At 42.1% G+C, this 26,638-nt stretch overlaps 1 protein-coding gene across 1 annotated transcript in view; it reads left to right on the top strand.

Moving 5' to 3' along the window:
- Positions 1 to 26,638, top strand: part of nkd1 (NKD inhibitor of WNT signaling pathway 1) — a 46,662-nt gene that overhangs the window by 15,790 nt on the left and 4,234 nt on the right. The window contains exons 4-8 of the mRNA XM_061711124.1: positions 13,390 to 13,447; positions 21,135 to 21,235; positions 22,500 to 22,595; positions 24,473 to 24,620; positions 25,487 to 25,568. Of these exons, the coding sequence (XP_061567108.1) occupies positions 13,390 to 13,447; positions 21,135 to 21,235; positions 22,500 to 22,595; positions 24,473 to 24,620; positions 25,487 to 25,568 (485 nt within the window). The remainder of the gene's footprint in view (positions 1 to 13,389; positions 13,448 to 21,134; positions 21,236 to 22,499; positions 22,596 to 24,472; positions 24,621 to 25,486; positions 25,569 to 26,638) is intronic.

The raw sequence follows: 26,638 nt of genomic DNA on the forward strand, positions 1-26,638 counted from the left end.
CCTTTCAGAGGTTCGATGGAAGCAGACGTACTTTGAGAGGAATTGCTGCTATTCTCACATGCTGCCTCGCCTCCGTTAGCGCTCCCCGCCTTCCGTCCGTGTGTGCTGCTTCCCATTTTTTTTTTTGCGGGTACCATCACAGATCCTGGAGGTGTTTTCTCGCACCGGGGTGCAGGACAGAGCACTCTGCGAGGCGGCCGCAGCCTTAATGAGATTTTTCCCGGGTTTTGATGGGCTGCCAGCAGTGCTGCCGCTGCTCTCCGGGCCTGCCTCCACTGAGCCCTGGCGCGCGATCAGGGAGAGCTGTCGTCGGCCGCATAAATTGTCAGCCTGTGTGGTGGGTCAGGAAGGCAGACAGCATAGAGACTTAGAGGCCTTGTGGGACTTTCCCACAATCACACACAAGTACATATTACTTGCACTTTAATGTACCCTTTTCCTTCAGTCACAGACTGAGAGAGAAAAAACTTGGCCCAGTGGGTCCCCGTCTGCAGTGGCAGAGTAAGAATGACGCTAGAGGCAATTTTCTGTCTCAACTCAGTAAGTCAGCACTGTGCCAGCATTCGCTCACCGTCTTCCTCACTTTCTCTTTCCCCAACCGCCCTGTGCAGGCGGATAACATAGAAATATTACAAGTTGCAAAGTCAAATGGCAGGTGCTTTTTTATCAGACCTTTTATTAACTACAAAACTACTACTTTATCTAGTACTGGCTGGCTGTAGCGCTGTTGGATTTAGGGTGAAAATATTATCGCGATTATTTTAGTCAATATTGAAATCACGATTTTTGAAATGATTATTTCTTAGGAACATGATGCATTTATTCAGTATTTGACTCTTGCTGCCTGAAGTGACTTCCAAGGCTGCGCTCTTGCGAGTAATTAACGTGGTATTAACACCCTTACATACCAAAAGATACTGAGCAAGAAAGTCACATCTGTAGTTTACCTTAGTACCCAGTCTGCTGTGTAGGTGGAGACATACATCTGTCGTATATTTGCCAATTAAAAATAAATACTTTTAAAGAATAAACAGAAGGTTTTAGCTGCCGCTAAAGGAGAGGATATAGAGGAAACATTGGCGTACATTTACATACATTTTAGAATATGAAAAAACAGTAGGTCTACAATTAAACTTCACTAATTTTCACATGGCTAATCGCTACTCACCTGTGGCCAGGTGGAGTCTGTGCCTGAAACATTGGAGCCTCAGCCATCCATTGATTTCTGCCCACAGCTTTATGTTAGCGGCATCATCAGTGCTGATGCAGACCAGCTTTCCTTCACCCAGACCCCGTTCCACCAGAGCTTTCCTCAGTCCATGGACGATGTTTTGCCCGGTTTGTTTTTTCAGGCATGAACGCGGTTTGGAGACACTTCACTTTCAAGTTAAACTCTTCGTCGATGTCGTGCAACGTCAGGCTTATGTGTGGCTCTGCTGTGCGACTGTACCAAAGATCTGTCATCGCCCCGAAGTGATACGCTTTCAACACTTCTTTTTTAACTTCTTCCCGACACTGACGATACAAGTTTGGCAGAACCATTCTGCTGAAATGCTTCCAGGAAAGCAACATATAACATCCATCGAAAGCACGGAGCATCTTTTTGAAACCATTGCCCTCAACAGTACTGATAGGTTGCATGTCTTTAGCTAAAAAGTACCCAGTGGTAGCTGTTAAAGTCTTGTTCCTCTCCCAACTTGTTGGATGAGGAATGATTTGTGGGTCTGCGTCTGGCTGGTTGTGGCACTGGCTTTGTGTTTCTGCGTCTTTAATAATTTGTTGTGAGGGACTTTGTGCTTTTGTTTCAAGTGATTAAAAAGGTTTGTTGTATTGCCAGGAGGCGCGGATACTACCTTGTAGCACATCTTGCACATTATGGTTCCTGCTCGTCATCGGATTCCTCGAAGCCAAACTGTTCCCTTGCAAGAGAACTTATTATGCCCTTTTTTTCAACCGACTCTCTCCTCCCTCTGCCATCTTTTAAACCTCACTCACTCAAAATTAAATCAATTGAACAGCCTTAGTTGGCTGCTCTGAGTGATATTTCTTGGAAATTTGTGTTTTAGCACAACTACATCATATAAATGAGGCCAAAAACAGCTGGAAACTAGATTTTGACGGCTTTAAATAGATCAATTATGTTACATCCAGTGATGGCAGAGATGTACAAATGTGAAAAAAGTGTTTCCATTACACATTTGCGATAACCTGAATTATTGACACGTCTATAAAAATCATCTTGTGAGTTCATAACAAGGTTTATGCTATAGTTAACTGTTATTGTGTAATTATAGGTGTCTCCATTACAGGTTTTCCTTTGCGTTATTTAGTTTTGCCTCAAATCTAGGTGTAGTGGAAATGCTCTGACGATTCGACATTTGAAGTCATCTCAGTTTTGGATAAAATACAGTTTGGGCATCTGTGTGGTTGTAAAGCTTTTCCGGGGGAACCGAGATGAACATGGAAAATGTGCTAATATGAAGGTTTTTATTAAATTGATCCAAATATATGTCATCTCACACTCACTTTACTAATAAGAATATGAAGTCAGATCTACAATTTTTCCATAACCAACATGGAAAGTCACAATGCCTTTTTAGTTTTTGGTACAACTTCTGTATTAAGCACCTTTTTATGCCAATGTTAAGGTTTGTAATTCTCTCAATTATATCCAGATTTATAGTATTGTGCTGCGTTAGGTTGAAATAAACACTTAAATACATTAAAACCTTTCAGAAAGTTTGCCTAGTTCTGCTTAAACCGTTGCTCTTTAGGCAAAGTGCTTTCCATAATGTAAACAACATACAGTAAGTAAGTAAAGGGGAAAAAAAGATTATGAGTTACAGTTCAATGTCATAGCAAAGAAAGGTTAGACTTAAGCTAGAGTTACAGTGAAGTACTGAAATTAACATTGTTTAAAACGAGAAGATTTTCAAGGTTTACATCTTAAATTACTCGGATAAAATCAGTTTACTAGTAAAGTGCAACACTAGGATGAGCGAGCCTTGCTGGGTGTGAGAGTTGATATTGTTAAATCACACAGGATACAAGGGATTTTTAGTGTTAACAAAACCCCCCATATATGATGTTAGAGTAAATATCGCTCTTAAATATTGTTATTTGTCTTGGGTACATCCATATTTATAAAGTTTACCATCTATGAGATTTCCCAACACCTATGGCAGCCAAGCTAAACAGGCCTTCAGGCCAAAGAGCAATATAGATGGGATGTTGTAATGGTGCCGGCACACTATGTTCTGTGTTGTAGTCGGGTAATAAATCACCTTCGGTGAAGGGAATTCCACAACTTTAAAAACACACAGAGGCCACGCAATCCCATGTCCTGAAGGCCCCGAAGAATCTCTGAAGGACTTGGCTGCTTTTGAAAGCAAAGCGCTTCATGCTCTGGTTTCCACGGAGCAGTAAACGTCATGTCTGGAAAATTGTTTTTGCGGGTCCCAAGTGGAGTAGAAAAATGCTTGTTTATACCCTGGACATTGAACCTCTGACCAACGTGACTCCCCGCCTGGAGCTTTCATTTGACTCTGGTTCTCCACCGCGGCGAGGATCAAATGGACCAACCGCAGCAGCACCTAGTTTTTAACCGAGCCGATCGGTGTCGTGTTCATGCACATGTGCACATACCCGTTTCAGTTGTTTAAGCTGTGCTTGTGGCGCCAGCGCTTGGAGAGTGAGGAGGCTTCTCCTCGTCAAAGTGCACTCTTACAGTGACCTCCGACCTCTTAGCTGAGCCTGAACCCAGCAGAAGCCCATCACCGGCCCCTGGCGTGACTCGCAAGACTGATGGCTCTTTTATGGTTATCATTTTACACCCATATAGCTGTCCAGATTGTTGTGAGTACTCACTATGCATGCAAAAGTCTTTTCAGAAACATAGACAGAAAGGGTTGTTTCAGCTTACATTAGGAGTGATGAAACACATTATTGGAAATAAAGTCCAACATTTAAACTCATTAAATGTTTTGTAAGGGATGCACAGTGACTTTTATTATGGTTTTGACCAATCCAAGCTGTTTAACAAACTGGACGATTCTTTATGTTTTGTCATACATATGTAATAAAGCAAGTTTAGGCATCAATTATGTCCAATTCAAAAGATATTCAGTCTTTTGCTGCTTGTTATTAGTCAAACCTTGTCTAATTTTTTTTTTTTTTTTTGCCAAAATTGGAAAAGAAAAGGCGACCTTTCACTTACTCAATTACTGTAAACATGGAGGGTTTAGTAGACAGAACGGGAGATTTAAGCTTCTGTATGTCCTCATTTATACATTTTTATTTTAAAATGTAAAACTTTTGCTGAAGTTACACCTAACATCCAAACAAGCCCAGTGAATTTGACCCCAAAAATACAACAAAATCTTGATATGCTTGCAGATGCTGTTTCAGTTTGTAAAAACAACCATTGCAGTTTCATGCCGATGAGAGCGATCTTAAAGACAAGTGGAAATAATGGGGTACAATGGGATCATTCTTTGAGGAAATGATCTAACCTTCCCTTGGCCAAGCCTGTACCATGTGGCACACCTGAAGCAATGTGGAGAATAAGCAGTCTTAATGTGTGTTTCCATTAGCGGGGATTCAGAGTAAACCCACCAGTTTTTTTTTTTTTTTTTAACATACACTGCTGTGGTGGTGATGGGATTAAAAGAAAACCCACCTCCGGACCTCCACTCGGGCATAAATCGCCAACAAGGCCTGAACTGACTTGCCCGGTCCAGCTATTGTTTTTTTTCTTCTTTCTAGTAATCTCCATCTTCATCACAGGTACTTGCAGCAAAGTGGTTCTGGTCCAATATGTTCAAATGAGTTGTGTTCACATGAGTTTTGGTCACATGAGAGTGTTATACCATTTTGAATTCCCTGACAGGTAGCTAATCTGGGTACCTCTCCTACTTCAGGAACGTTTTTCACCCCGTAAATGGTCATGAAGGCCACTTTTGCAGGACCAATCCTTGTAATGGAAACACGTGTCAACGATACGGCCCCTAAAAACTACCTGGAACTCCTGCTAGTGGAGACGCACCTTTAGTTCGGTTTTGTACCCAGTCCAAGTTTCGCTTTGGTTTTAAACATATGTCACAATCTGGAAAGCACCTGAAAGACCAAAACTTCCCGTTGAGTGGTCTTTGGACCCTGGCTCCGTCGCATTTGTGTTTATAATTCCCGTATCAAAGCGCAGTTCTTTGTTTTTCCTCATTTAATATACTTTGTACTTTCAATTTGCTTTTGATGGCTCTTCATATGGCTGTAATGACAGCACTGACGATGCACAGGTGTTGCTCACCACCCACAGTTGGAGAGTATGCAAACTATTCGTGCAAACTTCTTTGAAATACCGGCAGAAAATGTAACCCATGTTTTTATCAACTGACCGTTATTTATCAAGGAAATCAAGGATGACCTGGAATCTGTAACCAGAGGGACTTTGCTCAGGCAATACCCGCAACAGCAAAACATTTTGCAACTTTTAATGACTTGTTTTTAACTGTTTTAGTTTAGTTTAGTTTTCTTATTCTCTCCTTTTTTTGATCCTAAATGGAAACACCATTTAGGGACATGATCTTTCACATTTTCACCTTCACTGTCGCTGCGTTGAGAGTAATATAACATTACTAAATGGCAGAGGCTGTCACATGCTTTCAGTGTTTAGTATAACAGCTGTTTACAGCTGTTTACAGCTGTCCAGCGGAGGACAGTGGACTGCTGTGACACAAGGCTGTTAGAGAAGTCCAAAAGGTTTTACTCATTATGGTTATATGGCTTCAGGTTCGACTTTAATGACAGTGTTTAATACCAAACCATAAATAGCAGTTAAACTGAAGATTACCCGTGTAGCACTAGTGGAGGATTTAATACAGATGAGCTGGATGTGTCATAGTTTATGCATAAGCACAGTTGTAGGACATTACCCACAGAAACAAACACACCTGTCCTCCCTGTTTATGATTCATGACCACATAATCATTTGGACAGGGTAGTAATTATGTTGGTGTATTCAGATAAGGAGAAGGAATTATGTAAATCCTTGAATCTGAAAGGGAATTTGAGAAGATTAACCTTTAGAGAAAAGTCAGAACAGAGGTGTTACTTCAGCTATGAAAAAGGTTTTAACCTTCTTTTTTTTGCATTCCAAGACATGTCATGAGTGAAGTTAGCCATCAAGTTAAGCTGGTTGCTTTCAGCCTGCAGAATAACATCTACAATCTCTTGAGAATAGAGAGTATGATGTGTAAACTGACACTTGTGGAGTGGTGTTTTATACCTAATTTTCATGCGCTGAGAGGAACTGATGAAATGGAAGACTAGTGCAAGGTACAAGGACACATGATTGCAGGTGAGGAGGACGGCAGAAACAAGGAGGAGAAGCTGCGTGGCGTGTTTTTGATCTGGTTTCAAAGATGGCAGACTTGACACGTTCCATTTATAGCTGTCACAGCTCAAAATGAGGCGCTGTAATCCTTTGTGTCTTCACTAAAGATGTTAAACTACAACAGAACAACGTTCAGTTTATTTGGAGACATCACAGCGTTCCATCAAAAATACCAAAGAGGACAAGTCTCTGCGGTTTTCGTGCATTTCAAATTTAGCCCAAATACAGCTGGGTTCTGCCACTGAACCAATAAAAAAAGATAATGCCATTTCAGATTTTTCTCTGGAGCAACATCAGGACGACAAGCTGGTTTGTTCATCAGCCTGCTTGTGAATAACTGCTGAACTGGGACTTTGACACCTCTGCAAACTCAGAAAATGGCTTAATTGTTCTTGTGACCAAATGGTTGGCGAGGAAGCAGGAAACTTCTTGAACCCTAGAAAAATGTTTGAAAGTAAGATGTTTTCGTTAACATGCGACATCCTCACAATGTGTCACAAGAAAAATACACTTCCGCAAACATGTATTTGTGGGGCATGGGCTTTTCAAATGAGGAGGAAGTGTGTGGGCATGCCTTTGTGTGTAAGTGGGGAAAGAAAGGCCCTTTTTTTAAGACCAACCAAAACAAACCCTGAGAGTGACCTCAACTTACTTATAATACAGTTCTCATCCATCAGCACAGACAACAACCAATTAGTAAATTCCTCTCCCTGCTTTGTTTCATGTTGCTGGCAAATCCCTAAATAAGCGGAGATCAGTCATCAAAAAACAAGACTTCAGAACCACAGAATACAACAAGTATTTATGTATTGTAGGTACAATTTAGGCCACTGCTAATAAACCCATGCAACAGTAATTAGACTTAGATTATTTCATATATATAGAACCTGCTCGTTTGAAAAAAAGAAAGTGAGAGATGCGATTAGAGGCAATTTTAGCTAAAGTAGACCAAAGAAATCTTCTTTTGTCAAAGAAATCTTTAAATTTTGCTGTTTTAGGAGGCTGCGGGTGTTCGACCAGCGAGGTAAAGGGCTGGAAAGAGGTGACTAATGCAGGTGATGCGAAAATGGTTTGATAATAATGTTGGAATTAAAAAAATAAAAACAAATCAGCAGAACTCTCTGCTGCAGACAGTTGCATTGTCTGTATAATTGGAGACCTCTTTATCAGGATTCATACCTGATTGAAACAGCAGCATACTTGTTATATTATGTGTTATATCACTTTGCACTGTGGCAGCCAGTGAATCTGTTGCTTTCTCAGATTTTAAGAAACAAGCGGTCAGAGCAACATTTATAGCCCATTCATTTCCTTCATCCTGGGTTATTTAAAGTTTGTTGGCCCACAAATGTTGTTTTCTTTCTGTAACTCAAATGCATCAGTTTGCAGGCAGATGTAACTCCGGAAACATTCAAATTAAAATAAACGGCTTCGATTTGGGGAATTTATTTCCGTGTTTAAACAGCGTGTCTGCATATTGTGAACAGATGAAACCATATAATGCTTTAACATTATAAACTCACGGGCAATATTCATGCAGACTCTGCATGATTGGACGCAGGAAAGGATTTTATTTGCATCTATGGACTTTTCATGGGTAGCTCAGCTCTGCTAACATTTTCTAAAATGCCAAAACATGCACATATTTCTCTTTACTCACAGTTTACACATTAATTCATTCTTCTCTCGTTTCAGGAATGAGGCCAATTGTATTTTAAAAAAGCTTAAAAAATGTTAAAAGAGAGAAATATAAAACAAACTTGTAGATGTATTGTTTGGTGCGTTCTTCTTACAGCAGCCCTGTAGAAAATCATTAGAGGTGGTTTATTATGCGTTTCACATTTCGGCAAATAAAAGGAAATGAACAAATTAGATATAATTGTAGATAAAATGGTAAGAGAATAATCAATAAACCATGACCTGTTTGAATATAAGCAGAAGACTGCATTAATGTCTTCTAACATAAACTTCATACAGACTTTCTTTACTAAAAAAAATGCATAAAGTTAAATTATTATTAAATTAATGTAATTCTAGTAATTATACTAGATATCAAATAATGACATTCTGCATAACTTTACTTTGACTTTTATCCATCACAATCTTCCAAATAGGAGCCTTGACCCCCACCCATAACACTTTCAAGGCGGGATACTCGAGTCAGTATTTCACTCTGTGGGATGCCTCGGTTCTTACCTGGGATGTTGTGCACAGAAGGGCTGTGCTCTGATGAGGAAATGAGAAAAAAGGAGGAGAAAAACATCCAACAGCATCAACATGTTTTCCTAACCAGCCCGTCTAGACCAGTGGTTCTTGGTCCAGGGCTTTGCAGTTGCATGTGTGACATGTTTGCTAGCTGCAAAACACTTGTTTGAAGTTAAAAAGTTGGAACACAATCATACAGATCTTGATGATGACCCATTCATTTAAATATGTATACTAGGAGTAATTGCGATTAATCAATTACAGGCATATTTAGCACGTTATGTTTTTTAATCGATTAATCTATTTTTTAATCTCTAACTTTACTTTTTCTGTTCGCGAGTTGCCTTTATATTGAAATCTGTTTGTGCGGTGGGCTTCTTGTGCTTGAGTTGTGGGTGGAAAACAACGGTGAGTCCCACCTTGAAGTGGACATTGATTGGTTGTCCCTGTGTCTTGTGTTTAGCAGAGGCTGGTAGGGTCCCATTGTAGCTGGACAGCCATGGGGGGAGGGCGGTGAGTAGCGGAGAAGAGAAGTGAAAATGGAGGTCCATGTCAAAGTTGTCGGTCCAGTGAATGGGGAATTTACATTTCTAAATCGCCCCGACAAGTTTAGCCGCATAAACGCAAAGCACCCGGTCGCGAGCGCAGCCACAGCTAACGTTAGCAGCAATGATGTTAGCAATTCATCAAGCCACAGCAACGCTCTTCTCCAAACAAAACTCGAGAACATCACCTCGCGCATGCGCATGTCTGCGACAGAGGCTGGCGAATGATCTTGCCAAGTGGATTTAAATGGCTACAGCATGTGTTCAAGTCTGTTAAAAAAAAAATTATTACACATAATAGTGTAATTAATTTAAAAGAAAACACTTCCAGTCGAAAGCTTTTTCTCAGCAATTTTTAGGTGAGATTAAAAAAGAGATTAATTAGATTAATTAATTCCAGATTTTAATTAATTAATCGCTAAATTTCTTAAATTGCTTGACAGCACTAATGTATACGTATATATATATGTGTACCGCAATCCAGAACAGACTGTACACAGCCAATCTCTGGTTTCACATGGCTGCCCGTTACCACTGATGTCAGCAACACTTGCACTGGAACCTGAGCGTTGAGTCCAGATTCTGCCTATGGCAGTTGGATTGTAGGGTCAAAGTGTAAGGAACACTATACTGATTGCTGCCCTGACAGAGTAACATCTTTTGGTGGAGGCAGTGTGATGGTGTGGGGCAGCGTCACCCTCTCTGGAAAGATGAGGCTCTTCATCACTGGAGGCAATTTAAATGCAGAGAGATATGGAGATTGTACAACCAGTGGCAATCCCATCACAGTCTGGGACCAAACTCTTTCCTCCAAGATGGCATCGTTCCCCCCCACAGAGCAGGTTTATCAGAGAGTACTTCCAGAATCTGGGAGTGGAGAGGATGGAATGGCCTGTCAGCAGTCCTGACCTCAACCCCCCTGAACACGTGTGGGATCAGCTTGTTTGTGCCAGAGTGACCAACACAATCGGACTTGCTGACTTAGGACAAATGCTGTGGCATGCCATCCCATGACCAGCATGAGGAGGAGGTGCCAGGCTGTTGTGGCTGTGTTTGGTTCCTCCACACGCTGTCTGTTAAATAGATACATTGTTAAATTACCAATTGGTGTTGTTTCTTCAAACTTTAATCATCCAATCCACCAAGCACCAAACAAGAGTCAAAGTTGTTTGGCATTGGCAGAGAAGATCTGGCATTTCTTTCATGGGCGCAGCCCTCATACTCAGCTCTGCTGCTCCTCCCTCAAATGCATGTTTCATACAAATGTGGCACCATTTAAAAGGGAAATAAACAGGCTTTCCAACGGTCTAAGATTTATTGCCAAGAAGCATTGTTAAAACAAAGAAATAATCTACCAAACACAAATGTCTTTACTTTCTGTGCTAAATTTATATTCATATTCTTTCTCAGCTGCTATTTCTCAACATGAATATAACTAATTGAGCTGTTGAACATTTTTCTCTCCTAATAATTCCCAACTATACTGTACTGTACATACGGATATTAAAAATGAATGCATTACTTCATGGCATCAGTCGACAAAATGAAGAGAAAACCCTAATTACTAACTTACCACAGTTAATGATGAATTTGCAAATCAAGAGGTTTCTGTAATTTAGCCCCAGGTTTCTTATTTCTGCATTCTCGTTGCTAAAGATCTGCCCTGTTCCTCTTCGGTCCAGAAGCCATCATGGAAAGCAGTCTTGACACCTAAGCTGTGAAGTTTCAGATGTGCATTAAAAGCACAGGAGCAGGGCTGTAAAGCCGTGATACCTTATACCGACAACAAGCACAACTCAATCCCTGCAAGTCCCGGCTTTAGTATATCAGTCCATCTGCAACAGTTATGGCCATCGCCATCGTCAGAGCTGCGGCACAGCTCTGTCACCAGCGTTAGACGTAGGAGGGAAGGGTCATACATCTGACCTTCTTTCTCCCTGGATTACACCAACATTTCCTCTCGTACGGTAACACACTCAGCGAGCGTAAACTAGCTACGCATGCTCTGTTTATGGACGTTTAGGGACACAAGTTAACGATTAGCTATCACTTGTCAAAGTTAGATTTCACCAGTGATAAGTCTGCTGTAAATACTTTTAGTCACGGCTGGTGATTGAGACGATTGTTCTATTGTTGGAATAATAACTTGCATGAACATCTTTGTCATAGATTGATGTTATTATTGTTTTGTGGCATTAGCGTCCAATTATTCCAAAAGCATTTACTATTGACATTATTTATCATTCATCAAATGTTCATATTCTGCATTTGCCATTAAGAAACCACCTTGTTCAACCACTAGAATGCATCCAGTTTGTAGGCCGATGACAAAGTTGTTGGTAGGTCTTTGCATGTGTGCTGGGAAATGTGCACGTTTATGGGCTTGTCATCCTTTGAGTAATGGTTTTTCTGCCAAATTAATGCAATGCCACATGGATACCTAAGCCAGGCATTTTCCATCGGAAAGCCTGGGGATCGCATGTCGCTCCAGTCTCTGTGGTATGCACCAACAGGCCAGAGAGGGGTCCCGGGTGAAAAGGGCCCTGGGTAAAAACAATCCCCTGAATGTATCCCTGTGGTGGTAGCGCACTAAAATAGCCATACCACCAACCCGCTTTCTCGAAATTCATCGCATGACTGTCAGCAAACATTTGACCTCCTACGACGTTGTGCATTTTTTTAGATATTAGATACTAGACAACAAAACTACCATCCTTGTGTTCAGTGTGCTTCAATTCTAAGATCAACTAATTACTCAGTTTATCAGCTAAAGTCATACATTTTCACTGAAGGGATCTTACCGTTGTGGAAAAACACGTGAAAAAAAACGACTTAGTTGTAAACTTTTATTGACATCATGCAATAACAGTGAACTGTGCAAATACAGTAAATGTTATTCATTTAATGGTCTAAAGGATCAAAGGATTGTGATAAAAAGTAAGTGTAATAACTAGAAGAAAAGTGAACAAACAAATAATTAAACACAAAAATGAAATAAGCATTAATGGTCCTCTAAACTGTATTTAGCAGAAAATGACAAGAATACTCAGCTGGATGTCAGAAGAGAGCAGTTTAATAAAATCCAAATTTGAAAATTTGACAATTGATCAATTAAGAAAAAATGGGCGAAATTTAACTCACATCCTTCTATCGACTAATTTGTGACATCAGCCCAAAATCATTTGCAGAGGTGCGGTCCGGTTGAGCCGAGCCGCTGCGCAGACTCTGCCGATGGAGGTGAAAGTGTCTCCAGGAACCGTCTGGCTGGAGGAGGCTGGTTGCCGGCAGGCGAGAGGCAGAAGTGCTCAGCCCCAGGACTCAGCTGTTTATCTCCAGGAGACTTCGGAGGGAACCTTTGAAAAAAAAATAATAATAAGGCAAATGATTTGTGAGCTGAGCAAAAATTCTTCAGAATATCAATATCATAATGAAATTGGTAAAAATTCCAGGCAAAAGCCAAAAATTGCTCTGGAAGACGATTATTCAGCTAACGATTCTTTGTTGACTTCCACGATTTCTCATGACTGAACTGAACTAAGTGAAAAAGCTGAACTGACCTGGTGAAAAACCTGTACTCGAAAGAACGAAAGAACTCACACAGTTTTATTAGTGGGCTCTGGGCAAGAGCCAATCAGAGTTTGACATCATATATTCAAAAGGGCTGGCTCCGCCCTCTCTTGTGAGGTATATTTATTTCATGAGGATTGTAATAAGACCATGGGATCAAACTTTAAGAGTAACATTTAGGTTTCACAAAAATGAAGACGTTAACTCCACGTGAAGGAATATCAATCTGCATTTCAAGAAACTTCATTCAGATTAAAAGATACCTATTCAATAAACTTATAATTAACCTTATGAAGAAAGTTGACCCGTATTGACCAACTAATAAGTCAGCATAGCTTGTGTCTGCAACAAAAGGAATGTGGATAAAAATTTGAGACTGTGTTTCTCTAGAGCCCCTATATGACTGGGTTGCCATGACAACGCTAAATTCTGGCTTTTAGGGAGTCATATATCCTCCTTTTTGGGTTTCACGTGTCCTTTGTTTAGCAGACGTGATGGTCACAGGCTGGTACCGAAAGAAACACGGTATTCTGGACACCTGGATGTTGTTTTTGTTTTTATGAAAATGAATGTCACGTGAAGGTTCCAGACCTCACGTTCACCACCGTTCTGTGCAACAAAAACTTTTCCTCTTACATGATGAGTAATATGGCTCCTCTTTTCTTGTGTCGTTCTTTGCAGGACTCCATGGCTGATGCCTGCGCAGAAGGGATAGGTGATGAGCACTACCGCCTGGAAGGTAAGCCTCCCCGGGATCAACTCATTTCCCTGATTCGGTTTCCTTTTCTGGTGAAGTTACAGTCTTGAGTTTGATTTGAGGGAAAAACCTGCAGAAACACCAGGTGGAATTGCTCTTTTAGGAACTTGTGTGGCTCTTTGATTCGGCGCTTCATCCTTTCCCCTCTGCTCCACACCCACTCTCTAAGCCCTAGCAATGTGCTGATGATGTCCCCCTTTTACCTTCCCTCCCTCCTCTCCACCTCCTCCGGCTCTCATCCGCCCCTCCCCGCCGGTGCTCTGCAAAGTGCTTCCATGCCTCCAGGTTTTTTTTTTTCTTCCCCCCAATGTGATGTGATCCTGGATTAAGAGCTCTGGGAGGAGAAAGTCTCTCCCTCACATTTAAAGACAGTATCAGACGTGAGGTGCAGGCAGATATGCAGAGTTGAACGAGACAAGCCCGAGAATTTGGAGCCGCCAGTTCACTTTTATTTCAGTTGCACTGCGATAAGAGCGGTAAAGCAGATGGAGTCTAAAGCGATTTGCACTTATTGGGCCTGTTATTGGCCAAACTTGTCCTGCTCTCAAGACAGATGTTGCCATTCAAATCATGCAGCTTTGTTAATTCGTCCAGATTTGCAGACATAGTTCAAGATAACGTGCAAAAAAAAGCACTTTTTGAACGCACAAATTAAAATTGAACAATTTATAAATGTTGCCCGGCTTTCAATGTTTCCTTAAATGTCTTTTAACTCGGGTGCACCCTTACAAAAATTGCAAATCCTTCTCAAATGGAAAGGGAAATTCGTCACTTCTATGATCCTCTGAAAATAACATGCTTTAATGAAAGTTTTCACTGTTTATGTGAGCATATTCCTAAATGTCCCCTAACAATGCCGGACTTTGTCCTAACATTGCAGAGAGCAAAGGATCAAGAAATTTCACAACGCATGAAATTTAAAGGGATAAATTCAGGTTTGCAAAAGCAGAAATTAAAGATGTTTGATACACCCACGTCCTGCACTTTCACGCAGCGAGCCTTTGCACACTTCCTCGTGCTCTTGATAGAAACGGTCGTGACGGACTCATCACCCCTGCATGAACTGAACTGCACTTTGGTTCAGTGATCTCACAAAATGGAAAAAGGTAAAAATGAGAGCAGAAACTGAGATCACAGCACAACAGGACAAGTGAACACATGAAAGACTTCTTTATTCGGGGTGTAAGGAAGCACGTCCAGGGAAAGTTTTGTGGGGATTAAAACAAGGAGACAGACTAACTCAGTGATGAAAGAGTCCCGGGGATGCGGAATATCGCTCCGGCCGGTTTCTTTTAACCTTTTGTTTGCAAAAAGAAGAGAGGAAAGGAAAAAAGGGAAAAGTTAAGTTGTCGACAAAGCCCTATCGCATCCTCGGGATCCTTTGCAGAACTTTGCCATGTTTGTGTGTGCAATGAGTAGAGCGGTACTCTGGCTAAGCCGGCTGTGATTGGTCGCAGTCGGTGGCGGCGCGCCCAAACCTGCCGGCATTTGTGTGTGTGTGTGTGTGTGTGTGTGTGTGTGTGTGTGTGTGTGTGTGTGTGTGTGTGTGTGTGTGAAGCGTATTCGTGTGATGCCGGTCGCGGGAAGACGCCTGGCAAGGCGGCTGCCAGCCTCGACTGCACTTGTCTTGCCCCTCGGATCTTGACGCGCAGCCAATCCTACGACGGCAGCTTCACTCATAAAGAGCCGGTTTATGTCTGACGAGGAAGGGGTCGGAATGGGGGGGGGGGGTGTGGGGGCGATAGCAGATTACTGTTACTCCTCCCGGAATTTCATTAGCTGGGAGATAAGCATCGCACCACCATATTGAGCCTGCTACCAAACAGATTTGCCCTTGCTCACAATGCTCCCTTTGAGCACCTCGGATGATCAAACAGTAGGACACCAAATGCTGCTCCTCTTCAGAAAGTTGGTAAAAGCTCCCTGGGATGATGCCTTTCATTTCTGGCATTTTCCCCTGCCCAGGGATGAGACAGGTCTGCTTTGATCTGTGTTGGATCAGGAGGAAAGAAATTGGGCTGTTGTGTCTGCTCTGTTGGCGGGCAAACAAACAGTGTTTCTGATTTGACTTGGCTTAATTAATTAGTGATTCTGTTTTACAGCTGGTCTGATCCTCATCCAAAAGGTTGGAGAATAGAACTTCAAAGTGAGGAGGAAAGAGGGTGGAGACGGGGGTGTGGCCTGCGCGGCTGCATGGGTGTGTGCAGCCGCCGCGTGTTTGATCAAAGTTAAATGACCCGAGGAGATCAAGATTCTGGGGGGAGGGGGTATCCTGCAAAGCTGTCTACTAACTGCGTTAATACAATTAAAAAGCTTAAATTAATAAATTCTTGTCTTTGTAGCGCACGTACACAAATCGTCATGGCATGAAATTTTAGCTGAGATGAATATTTCTTCAAAATTGGCCGCAAACCTGTTTTGTTAATTGTAAGTTTGGCGTTTTTGTTATTACCTCCAGTAGTTTTGTTACAAATTTAAAGGGGACCTATTATGGCATCTAATACCTATTTTAAACAGACCTTGAATGTCTTAAAAACAAGCTTTTGATTGTTTTTGCTAAAATTAAAAAATTCAGCCTCTGATCCATGTCTTTATCTTCCCAGTCTCTAACCTCATTATCTATGCAGGATTCTGAGTGGGCGGGGCTATGATAATGAGGCTCTGTGCTGATTGGCTGCCTGAATGACGCGATACACCGCTACGAAAAAATGGCGGAAGCTCCGGCCGTTGGAGTTTTTGTTGTTGTTCCGGCCAGAGTTAGTTGTGGGCGTGGTTTCACACGTCGCTCCCGTCGTTACGTAACGACGGGAGCAGAATCTGAACGGCTCGTAGATCCACATGACACTGGATGGCTCATCCGGGCAGCTGTACAGACACTGCAGAATTTGGTTGCTTTCCTCCTTCTCTGAGTTGGCAGGCTGAGGGGAGACCACTTTATATATGTTAAAGGGATTGTGACATGAAAAACACATTTTTCTTGATTTTTTGTGTTTTGTTGGGTGTCTTGACATCAATTACACCCAAAAAACAACAAACTTTTAACATTCAGTGTATTGTGTGCTTTCTGGGATTTTCCGCATAACTATGCAAAAACGGCGCATGTGGTTTGGTGGCGGATCGTTACGTAACGATCCGCTAAATCACCGCCCCCTCCACCCAGCTCCCTGTCTCCTCTCCTCTCCAGCGCACCATAAAGGCTGATTTATGGTTCCGCGTTACACCGACGCAGAGCCTACGGCGTAAGGTTACGCGGGACGCGCACCATACGCTGAACCCTACGGCGTAGGCTCTGCGTCGATTTAACGCGGAACCATAAATGAGGCTTAACAAGGAGCTGTTTAGAGCCTCTTTTGTTCTAATCACCGGAGGAAAACTGCTAAGAAGACCCGCGGCCACTGACTGGACTTAAGATAAGGGGACAGTGCTGCTTGCATGCCTTTATTTTTATGATTGTTTGCTGTGGTTCGCCCTCCTGCTTTTCCGTGCATGCTTCGCCTGTCGCTCTCCGACGCCGCTGTGAGCGTATGGCTGGAGGAGGAGGAGGTTTGGAGGAGGAGCGGAGCAATGATTGACAGGAAAGGGGGGAAAGGAAGCATTTTTCACGGCGCAAAAAAACACTGTAATAAAAAGCCAGGAAAAGAGTACTAGAGTGAAGTTTTTCTTGTTACACTCTTTTAGACACATTTGAGGGATGTTGGCCAAGACTTTTAATAGTGTTAAAAGCATGTTAAAAATGATGTCACAATACCTTTAAAGCAGAGAAAATGTGTTTTTCATAATAGGTCCCCTTTAAGGAAATACTCACCCCAAAGTTATTACGTTCTTCTTTTTAATTTAAAGATTCACGCCTGCATGCAGAGGAGCATGTTTTTATTGTAGTTTGAAGGAATATCTGATTATTTTATTAACTTTGTATTTGTTCACTTTAACTCTTTACTTTATTGGACGATATTAAACACTAGGGATGTCCCAATCAGGTTTTTTTGGCTCTGATCCGATTCCAAGTCATTTGATTTTGAGTATCTGCTGATACCGAGTCCCGATCCGATACTTTCGTAACACATAAAAAAATGGGGAAAAATGCAAAATAAACAAATCTAGGTCATCCCCTATTTTTATTTTATTCACCTTATTTTATCATTTTGCACTTAAACAAATTTTAGTTCTCTTTGAGGTAGCTCGAACTATCAAGTAAAGATAATGCAACTATTAACTAGTAAAAATAGTGCAAATTAAACATAAATTTGAATTAAATAAAAACAGCAGCTCAACTTAAAATACCCAGCAGGTTCGTAAACCAATAAGCAAATAAACGTGTGTCATAAAGTAAGTCAGTAATGTGCTTTTTAGACCGTACTCTTACTTCTTACTGTCCTTTTCTGGCTTAAAGAACAAAATGTTTGTGTTTGAAGTGACCTACAACCTTCCTCGCGGTAGCCGGGGTGTCCATCACGCTGTGTTTAGAAGGCAAGCCCTCGTGCAGGCAAAGGCAGCAAGAACGCGCGACAAAGCCGGTGCCGTTTTCTGAAAGTGTTTTGATCATGTCTGAAGGAACGTGATCGGATCGGGACGTCCTTATTAAACACAATGATGAAGCTACATCCCAGAGCTGCGGCGGACAATCAGAGGCGACTGAGAGACTCCACAAAGATGAAGAATGACATAATGAGACTAAACTACAGTACATTTCTGACAATTTCAGAAAAGCGACTTAACCTCCACGCCAACAGGGGGAGCCGCTGAGCTAAAAAAATATGTTTGTTTTTTTTTGTGCCGCTTTAAAACGTGTCCACATCAGTTTTCTGATAAACCTATAAATAAGTCCATATATGCTGACTGAAACTCAGCTGATCAAATGCACAAAAAAGAATTTGGGACGGGGGGGGGGGCAGCAAAACACTGGAAAGGTACAAATCGAAAACAACTGATAGGACTCTCACTCAGTGCGGTTACATGCACACCTAAATCAAGCCATTGGCAACAATCTAGCTAAGGATTAAACTGGAGGTTCAGAGAAATCCAAGTTTACATGTGCGAGAAGACAATCGATTATTGAGTGAGGTGCATTTGACTCCGTGAGGCTAGGTGGCGCCACACGCACTTTTGCGTTGGCGTTCTTCCGGTTAGTTCTTTGTTGTTTGTGTTTTTCTTCTCCTACTTTGTTGATATTCTGGTTTTCGCCGTGTCGTCATTTCCAGAAGGGGGAGTCCCGGGGCGGTCAGTAGCTCGGCTAAGCGTGGATTGCCGGATTCGGATTAGGACGCATTATCTGGGACTAAAAGCTTGTTCTGAAGAGCTTCATTTCGGTTTGACTACAGCCCAGCAAAGGTGTATACATGGCTGTTAAAACTTCGATATCAGTCGGATTAAGGCATCAATTAGGGATGGGCGGTATGGACAAAAAAATGTATCACGATAATTTCTGGCATTTATCCCGATAACCATAAAAATGACGATAAAAAAAATAGCAATTCAACTCCACCTTTGTAACTATAAATCTATCACCACATTCAGTCTTTGGAGCCTCCAAAACACTGTTCTAAAAGAATACTAAATGCTACTGAACTACACCAATTAAATTGAATTAATAAAAAACAATTGAATGAGTCCACCTGTACTGCAAAACTGTAATGACTCAGATCTGCCATGTTTGTTACACAAAAACCTCATCAACGGGAATTTATTCTTTCTTTCTTTCTTTCTTTCTTTCTTTCTTTCTTTCTTTCTTTCTTTCTTTCTTTCTTTCTTTCTTTCTTTCTTTCTTTCTTTCTTTCTTTCTTTCTTTCTTTCTTTCTTTCAGGCTCATATCATTCCTTCCTTCCTTCCTTCCTTCCTTCCTTCCTTCCTTCCTTCCTTCCTTCCTTCCTTCCTTCCTTCCTTCCTTCCTTCCTTCCTTCCTTCCTTCCTTCCTTCCTTCCTTCCTTCCTTCCTTCCTTCCTTCCTTCCTTCCTTCACATACGTTGTGCGTGGATTTAACACAGAACCATAAATCCGACTTTACACAAAAACATCATCAACGGGAATTTATCGTTTTTTAATAATAATAATAATAATAATACATTTTAATACATTTTATTTATATAGCGCTTTTCAGGGCACTCAAAGACGCTTTACATTAAAACAAAACACATAATACAAATTACAATACACAGGACAGTACATAAGGACACAACATGACACAGGACATTAATCACACATTAAAAGCTGCTCTGTAAAGGTGAGTTTTGAGATGGGATTTGAATGCTGGGAGGTCTGAACAGTCCGCGAACAGTTTACCGCGAGATAACAAATTCTTACCCTGGGGAATTTTTTTGACGGTATATCGTGAACGGTAAAATATCGCCCATTCCTAGCATCAATTAGACTTTCTGTTTCTGTGGTAAAAACTAAGTGTATGTAATCATCTCAAACAGCTGTGATCAGGAGGTGTGGTTACCGTGACAGGCCTACTCATCAGTAGGCGGTAATTGATTAGTGGTTGTAAAAGAGCTGCAGGTCTGGCAGTTTACACGACCAAGAAACTCCCACTCTGAACTGGCCCGGGAGCATCGGTGCACGGTGCCGGGTGGTGGAAGTGTGCCTGGCCTTTTACCTGCTAAAGTGTGTGTGACGGATGAGGTGTCCCTGTGGGCGGCCTGGCCGTCCCCTCAGCCGCTGATGCGCGGTGAGCATCATTCTGAGTGATGACCTCGGCTGCACTGAGGCGGGAACGCGGGCGGGACTCCGGCACACTTTTGATGTTCACATGCTGTTTCATTTTCATTTGCCATTTTCTATCACGTTTCAGGCACGTTATGCCGTTTCGTTTCATGTCTAACATTCCCTGTCAGCCGAACCATCGAGCCGAGAGCTTAAAGCTCTGCGTGGGGCTCGCCATCAGAGAATTAGCGCTGTCACAGCTTCAGCTGCTGTGATATCGCTGCGGTGGTTTCAGGGGACGTCTGCTCACTGGAACGAGACTATTAATCAAGCAGTTACCTAACATGAAGCATTAATCCAAAGTTTCAGGTCTTCTACCTTTATCATTCTAAGGCTAAACTCTTATTTTCAGTCGTTTTAGATGCATCTTGGAGAAAACGAGAGCCACACATTTTTGCGGTTTTTAAAGCCGTTTCAGCTCGGCCCCACATTGTCTTTGATCTGTTTGCTCTGATTGCTGACATGAAAAGAACATTTCTAAACTGTGAGAACCAATCTGCGCTTTGATTTCCGTGCAGCCTGTGAGCACAATCATAAACACTGTAAACAGCTACAAGTTCAGTATATCTGAGCAGGAAAATCCAACTAATAACCTCTGATTTGCAAGTTAGCGAGACTTTGTGTCGAGCGGTAAAGCCGAGCCCATCAAAGCGCTGTACTTCCTTTGAAATATACAACTATTTTTAAACACGATATGAATATAAAAGCACGATTTTTGAGTACAGGCAGTCAAGACAAGAAGGGTGACGAGCTTGGTTGTATTTATTTGCCGCAAGGAGCATTTGAAGGTGTGACACGTCTTAATTGCAGCTGCCAAACATGGAAGCAGGAGCTCACAGGAAACACTGCACTGCCTAGAAGGTGACAACATATCCTCGGGTTATGGGTGCACCCAGCGTTTACATCCTCCGGCTCTCTCTTTTATCTCGCGTGCACGCGTGAGCTCATGCCTGTATGTGTGCCGTTGCAGTGGCTCTGCCCCCGGAGAAGACAGGCTGCTGTGTGGAGGAGAAGATGCAGGAGAGGGACGTCCAACCCGCCGCCGGGCCGCAGAAGCAGCTCCAGTTTGAAGTGAGTGTCGAAGCAGGACGGCTCATCACACACGCATGCATACCTGTCAAGTCTCCCGTTTTGGCTGGGAAACTACCGTATTTTACTATTTTCCCCGTAAATGTCCAGTTTTATAATATAATAATTTTTAAACTGCTAAATGAATTGTCACTAGCCTCGCGAGAACTGCCTCCTGCTGTATCCTGGGGGGCAGTTCTCGCGAGGTTAGTGGCGACAACGGGAGCAAACTCGGAACAACAAATCCGAGAGATGGATGGATGTAACGAAAGTGAAGGCATTTCTGCCAAAAAAGCAAAGACTTCATGTAAATATCTCTAAAAATGGGAACCCAAATTTACTTTTCTAAAGAGGAGCAGGATGGGGAACAGTTACGAGTTCTGAAAGACGCGTAACTGCGTTTTTAGTGTCTCTCATGGGGGAATGAACGATGTCCGTCAGCAGCAGCCACATGAATGAAAATTACAAATAAAGTGAAAATGTAAATGTTTCACTTGAAGACAATCTATATAAACTGAAAATATTTAAAATGAATAAGTGTGCTTTAATTCCCCTTTGTGTTTTCATTTAGGCTCTATTACAGGAATGACATATACAGTATAGGAATGTCCAGAGCATTTCAGTGTCAACAAAGGTCGGCCTATCAGATTCTGACCTCATAATTGTAGTTTGTAAGTGATTGACAGGTAGATATTTTAAATTTCTTGTAAACCTGTCTTAAAATGTAATACTGGAACTCGGTTAAGCTTTTTAAATCCTAAACTTGACAGGTATGGGGGGGGGGCGATGTCCCTCAGCAGCACAGAGCCACATGAGTGAAAATGACAAATTTAAAGAAAATGTTTCACTTGAAGACAATCAATGTGTTTATAAACTGAAAATATTTAAAATAAATAAGTGTGCTTTAATTCTCCTTTGTGTTTTCATTTAGGTTCTTTAAATTTATAGGAACTACATACATAGGAATGTCCACAGCATTTCAGTATCAACAAAGGTCGGCCTATGAGATTCTGACCTCATAATTGTAGTATAAGTGGTTGACAGGTAGTTATTTTAGATTTTTTTGTCTTAAAATGTAACACTGGACCTCAGTTAGGCGGGTGGTGGAAAATGTCCCAATAATAATGTAGATATTTTGGATTTCTCGTAAATCTGGATGGACCTCGGTTGGGCTGGTTGGACAGCGGCGGCAGATTTCCCGTATTTTTAAATCCAAAACTGGACAGGTCTGCACATGCGTACTCACACGTGCGCTGTACCGTTTCAGGAGCTGGAGTGCGCCGTGTCGGTGGAGGAGGACAACAGGCAGGAGTGGACCTTCACCCTCTACGATTTCGATAACAGCGGCAAAGTTACGAGAGAGGTAATGATCTTCAGCTCCGCTGCATCTGGGGAGAGAACTTTTGATCAATGAATAACCCGACACGTAAACAAGCATCACAGCATCACCTGTACGAAGGGAAATACCACAGCATCAAAGATTACCTGACGATGACAGAAACATGAGGATTGATGAGTTTTATGCAACATTTCCTTGACTTGGAAAGGAAACATTGACATGCCTGTCACTTATTGAGGTTCCACGTGAAAGGAAACCTGTAACCTCACCTCCTTCCCCAAGAACTGATCCAGTAGAGAGTGTTTCCCCTCCTTAGAGGCGCCTTGTGCCTGATACAGATCTGAGGGAACATCCAGCCAGGCCTGTGTTGAAGCAGCGAGACTGAAGCGTTCCTCCGTGTGGTTGGGTGCGCCGCTTTCTGGCGTCGCCCGCGGCACCGCGGCTCATGAGACGGCAGACGGCGGCTTGGAGGGGAGGGGGGAGACGCTTTCTTCTCCCACTCTTTTGTTAATCCCTTCACACACAAAAAAGGAGCGTGAAAACAGGAATCACACGGGAAGCTCTCGTTTTCTTTATTTCATTTCTGCTTCATTTCTTTATTTATTTGTCAAATTCTTCTATGTCTGGTACCAGCGCGGCGAGGCAGTCCCTGAAAATGTCATAACAGTCCTTTTTAAGAGTCAGAGTGGCGCTTCACGTGGAAATCCTGGCGCTGGGGTCTTTGTGCAGCGCCGTCTTAATCCTCAGCAGTTGCGTGAGAGAAGCTCTCATCTCTCAGTGTCACCTCCTGACGTAGACGGCTGACTTCTCGGGAGACGCCTGCATCATCCTGGAGGTGGAAACTCTAATCGGTGCAACGTATAGTTTCTAAACAGCTGCAGGAGGCAGCGCTGTGTTATGTGCAAAAAAAACCCAAAACCTCTAAATACGGTTGCATACCGAACTTTTTCAATTATTATGATTTCTTTTCCTCCTTGGAGATGCATTTTTTTCCTCTTTTAGTTTGAATTTGAGGTTTTATGATAAACAATAAACATCTAAGTTAAAGAGATGTTTAACTTTTCTCCACCCATCCTGATCCCTTCACTTGGAGTGATGTCATAACTGTTGCCGGTGCCAGTTCCAGTTTATTTATCGTGCCCCCGGAAAAAAAACTGAAAACTCAGAAATTCATGATTAGATTATTTTAGTGTCCTTCCTCGTAATAATAATTACATATGATAAAACAACTTAATTCAGATTGTTAGAACATTACAAAACAGAATACAGTGATAAATCAGTGGGACACTAGCACATTTTGTGGTTGGGAGTAGCTAAATTAACTGCAGTACAACACCACAGATGTCTGGATTCAAAAGGGGCATTTAGGAGAGATGGCATTAAAAAAAATGACTGTATTTGACCCGGTCTTTGTACGTTTTGACCGTATAGAAACTTAATTCTTGCCATTGACCCGGCCTTTGTACGTTTTGACCGTATAGAAACATAATTCTCGTCAGTTGTGTGAAATAAGACCTGGAAACAGGCATTGTGGCATAGAGTTGTCAAATTGGTTTAATTCCCTGTACAAATTGTTACAGATTACTTTTGTAATACTGTATTTGACCCGGTCTTTGTACGTTTTGACCGTATCGAAACATAATTCTTGCCATTTTAAGAATGAGATGTGTACCTGCTGTACTCTACTGCCCTAACTTTTTAACAACTTTTTATTATTTTACCTCTTTTCTTATCATTTTATTTGTTATTTACTGTTTAATTGTGTCTTGCCGCTTTTAATGTTGATGTAAAGCACTTTGAATTACCTTGTGTTGAATTTTGCTATGCAAATAAACTAAAGTAAAGAACGGTGCATCAGTAATGTCCCTTAAGCCGAGGTGTAACGCTCCGTCTCCCCGCAGGACATCACCAGCCTTCTCCACACCATCTACGAGGTGGTGGACTCCTCCGTCAACCACTCGCCCAGCAGCAGCAAGACTCTGCGGGTCAAGCTGTCCGTGGCGCCCGACTGCAGCCAGCGGTGGAGGAGCTGTGCGCAGGGCGCGGCAGGTAAAGCTGGCGTCAACGCGGTGGGCGGCGTTTGGGGCCTCCCCCTGCGCCGCCTGCTGTCATCCCGCTCTGAGTCGTGTTTGTTGTCGAGCAGAAAGGCGGCCGCTTCAGGCCTGTCACAGCTTTGTTCCTCACATCTCTCCCACTCGATGGGGTTCGTTTTTAATGATGGTGGGGGAAGTGACAGCACCAAGAGACGGCCCCTCCCTCGGCCCCTTAAAAAAAAACCCTTAAGAGATGCGCCGGGTCCTTTTGATAACCACAGCCATTTTTCTTTCCCTCACTTTTCCTTTTTTTTTTTTTTCAAATTCTCCCCCATCTTTGTCCCTCCGTTCTCTGAGCTGCTGGGAAAATACAGCAGGTTTAAACTTAACTTTTCTCACTGACGACTCGGTAAACAAGTCGTCAGAGAAAGATCTCTCCAAAAGTATATATATTCCTGTGTGTTTGTGTCGTATTGTTTTGGCTATAAATATCTGTCAGGAGATTCAGACGGAGCGAGCTTTGAAATATATTGCCTTCATGCTAATTTCAAACCGCATCAGATCTCGCGTCCTTAATAAACTGAAGTCTGCATGTTTTTTTTATCTTACTCCACGCCTTATAAGAGGCTGGGAGTTGAAAATAGAATAAATGAAGTACTGTTGTTTTTCCTCGTCTATAGATCTTCAAAGTGAAACCCTAAAACAAAGGTTGCTTTCTTCTGGGCCTTGTGTGACTGCTGTCGTCTGTGTGTGTGTGTGTGTGTGTGTGTGTGTGTGTGTGTGTGTGTGTGTGTGTGTGTGTGTGTGTGTGTGTGTGTGTGCGTGGCTGCTCTCTGTGTTGCACTCTTTGATAATAGCCTCCTGTCTTTCATGCTTACGCAGATATGCCTTACCCCAGAGAGAAAAACGACAAGTGCATTGAAGACCCCAAGAGTGCAGAGAAGAAGTCCCGAGCGCTCCTCAGGTAACTTCCCCTCAACACCTCCGCCTCCGGCTCTGGAGGTGGAAACATCTTGATTTCTTTATGTCGAGTTCCGCCAAGTCGTCGCCTCTCACAGGAAGGTTTGACACTTGCTCCTGCAGACTTTGCTCTCTAATTAGATGTGGACACATCTAAATATGTCGCTAATTTACACAAGTTCATCCTGCGCTCGTCTTACACTTATACAGTTTAAAGTACTGTTTAGAGTCCACTTTTCTAAAGTTCGACTGTCACAAATCTATCCCAGTATCACTGACAAACGTGACAAATGTCGTGCCTCATCCTGCAATTTAACCCATATGTTCTAGTCTTGCCCACTACTTTCTCGCTTTTGGTTGAATTATTTTGACACCATGTCAAAAATACTTTCAGTGATTATTAAAAGTCTCCCCCCATGTTGCCATATTCGGGCTCCTGGAGGCCTCAACTACACATTTGAGCTTTTACTTCCTTACTGGCAAGACGCCCACCTTTTTCTCCACTGGAAGTCGACTAAGGCTCCTCCAGAACTCAGTGGCTCAACGACACCGGCCTTTTCTGAAGCTGGAAAATAACAGATATTCAGTGAAAGGTAGCTCTAACAAATGTTATAATAATTGGCTTCCCTTTCTTACATTCTTCCACTCTCTCCAGTCCCTGCCCCCTGATTGACGCCCCCCTCTCTCTCTTTTCTCTCTTTCTTCTTCCTTTTTAGTTATTTGTTTACTTTTTCTTTGTTTTTTAGGTTTTTTTCCCTTTGTATTCATCTATTTTTTAATTTATACTGTGTAGCTTTAAAACTTAATTATTACTTAAAATAATTTTCAGTTATTTATTTATCATTACTAATATTATTTTCGTTGAAATGTGTAATGTCTTGTCCTTAAATCAAGAAAAACATCCTAGGAGGTAGACTGTATATCTTTTTCTCATTCCATCGAGATGCACAGTTTTGTTATGTTGTCAAGTATCCTATATATTGTAGAAATAATATGATACTCAATGTAAATGTGTCATTGATTGCTGTTCTACTGTGCCTTACCCCCTAAAAAAAAAGTCTGAAGGGTCTCCCG

This window comes from Cololabis saira, chromosome 2 (genome assembly GCF_033807715.1).
Source record: "Cololabis saira isolate AMF1-May2022 chromosome 2, fColSai1.1, whole genome shotgun sequence".
Classification (NCBI taxonomy): Eukaryota; Metazoa; Chordata; class Actinopteri; order Beloniformes; family Belonidae; genus Cololabis; species Cololabis saira.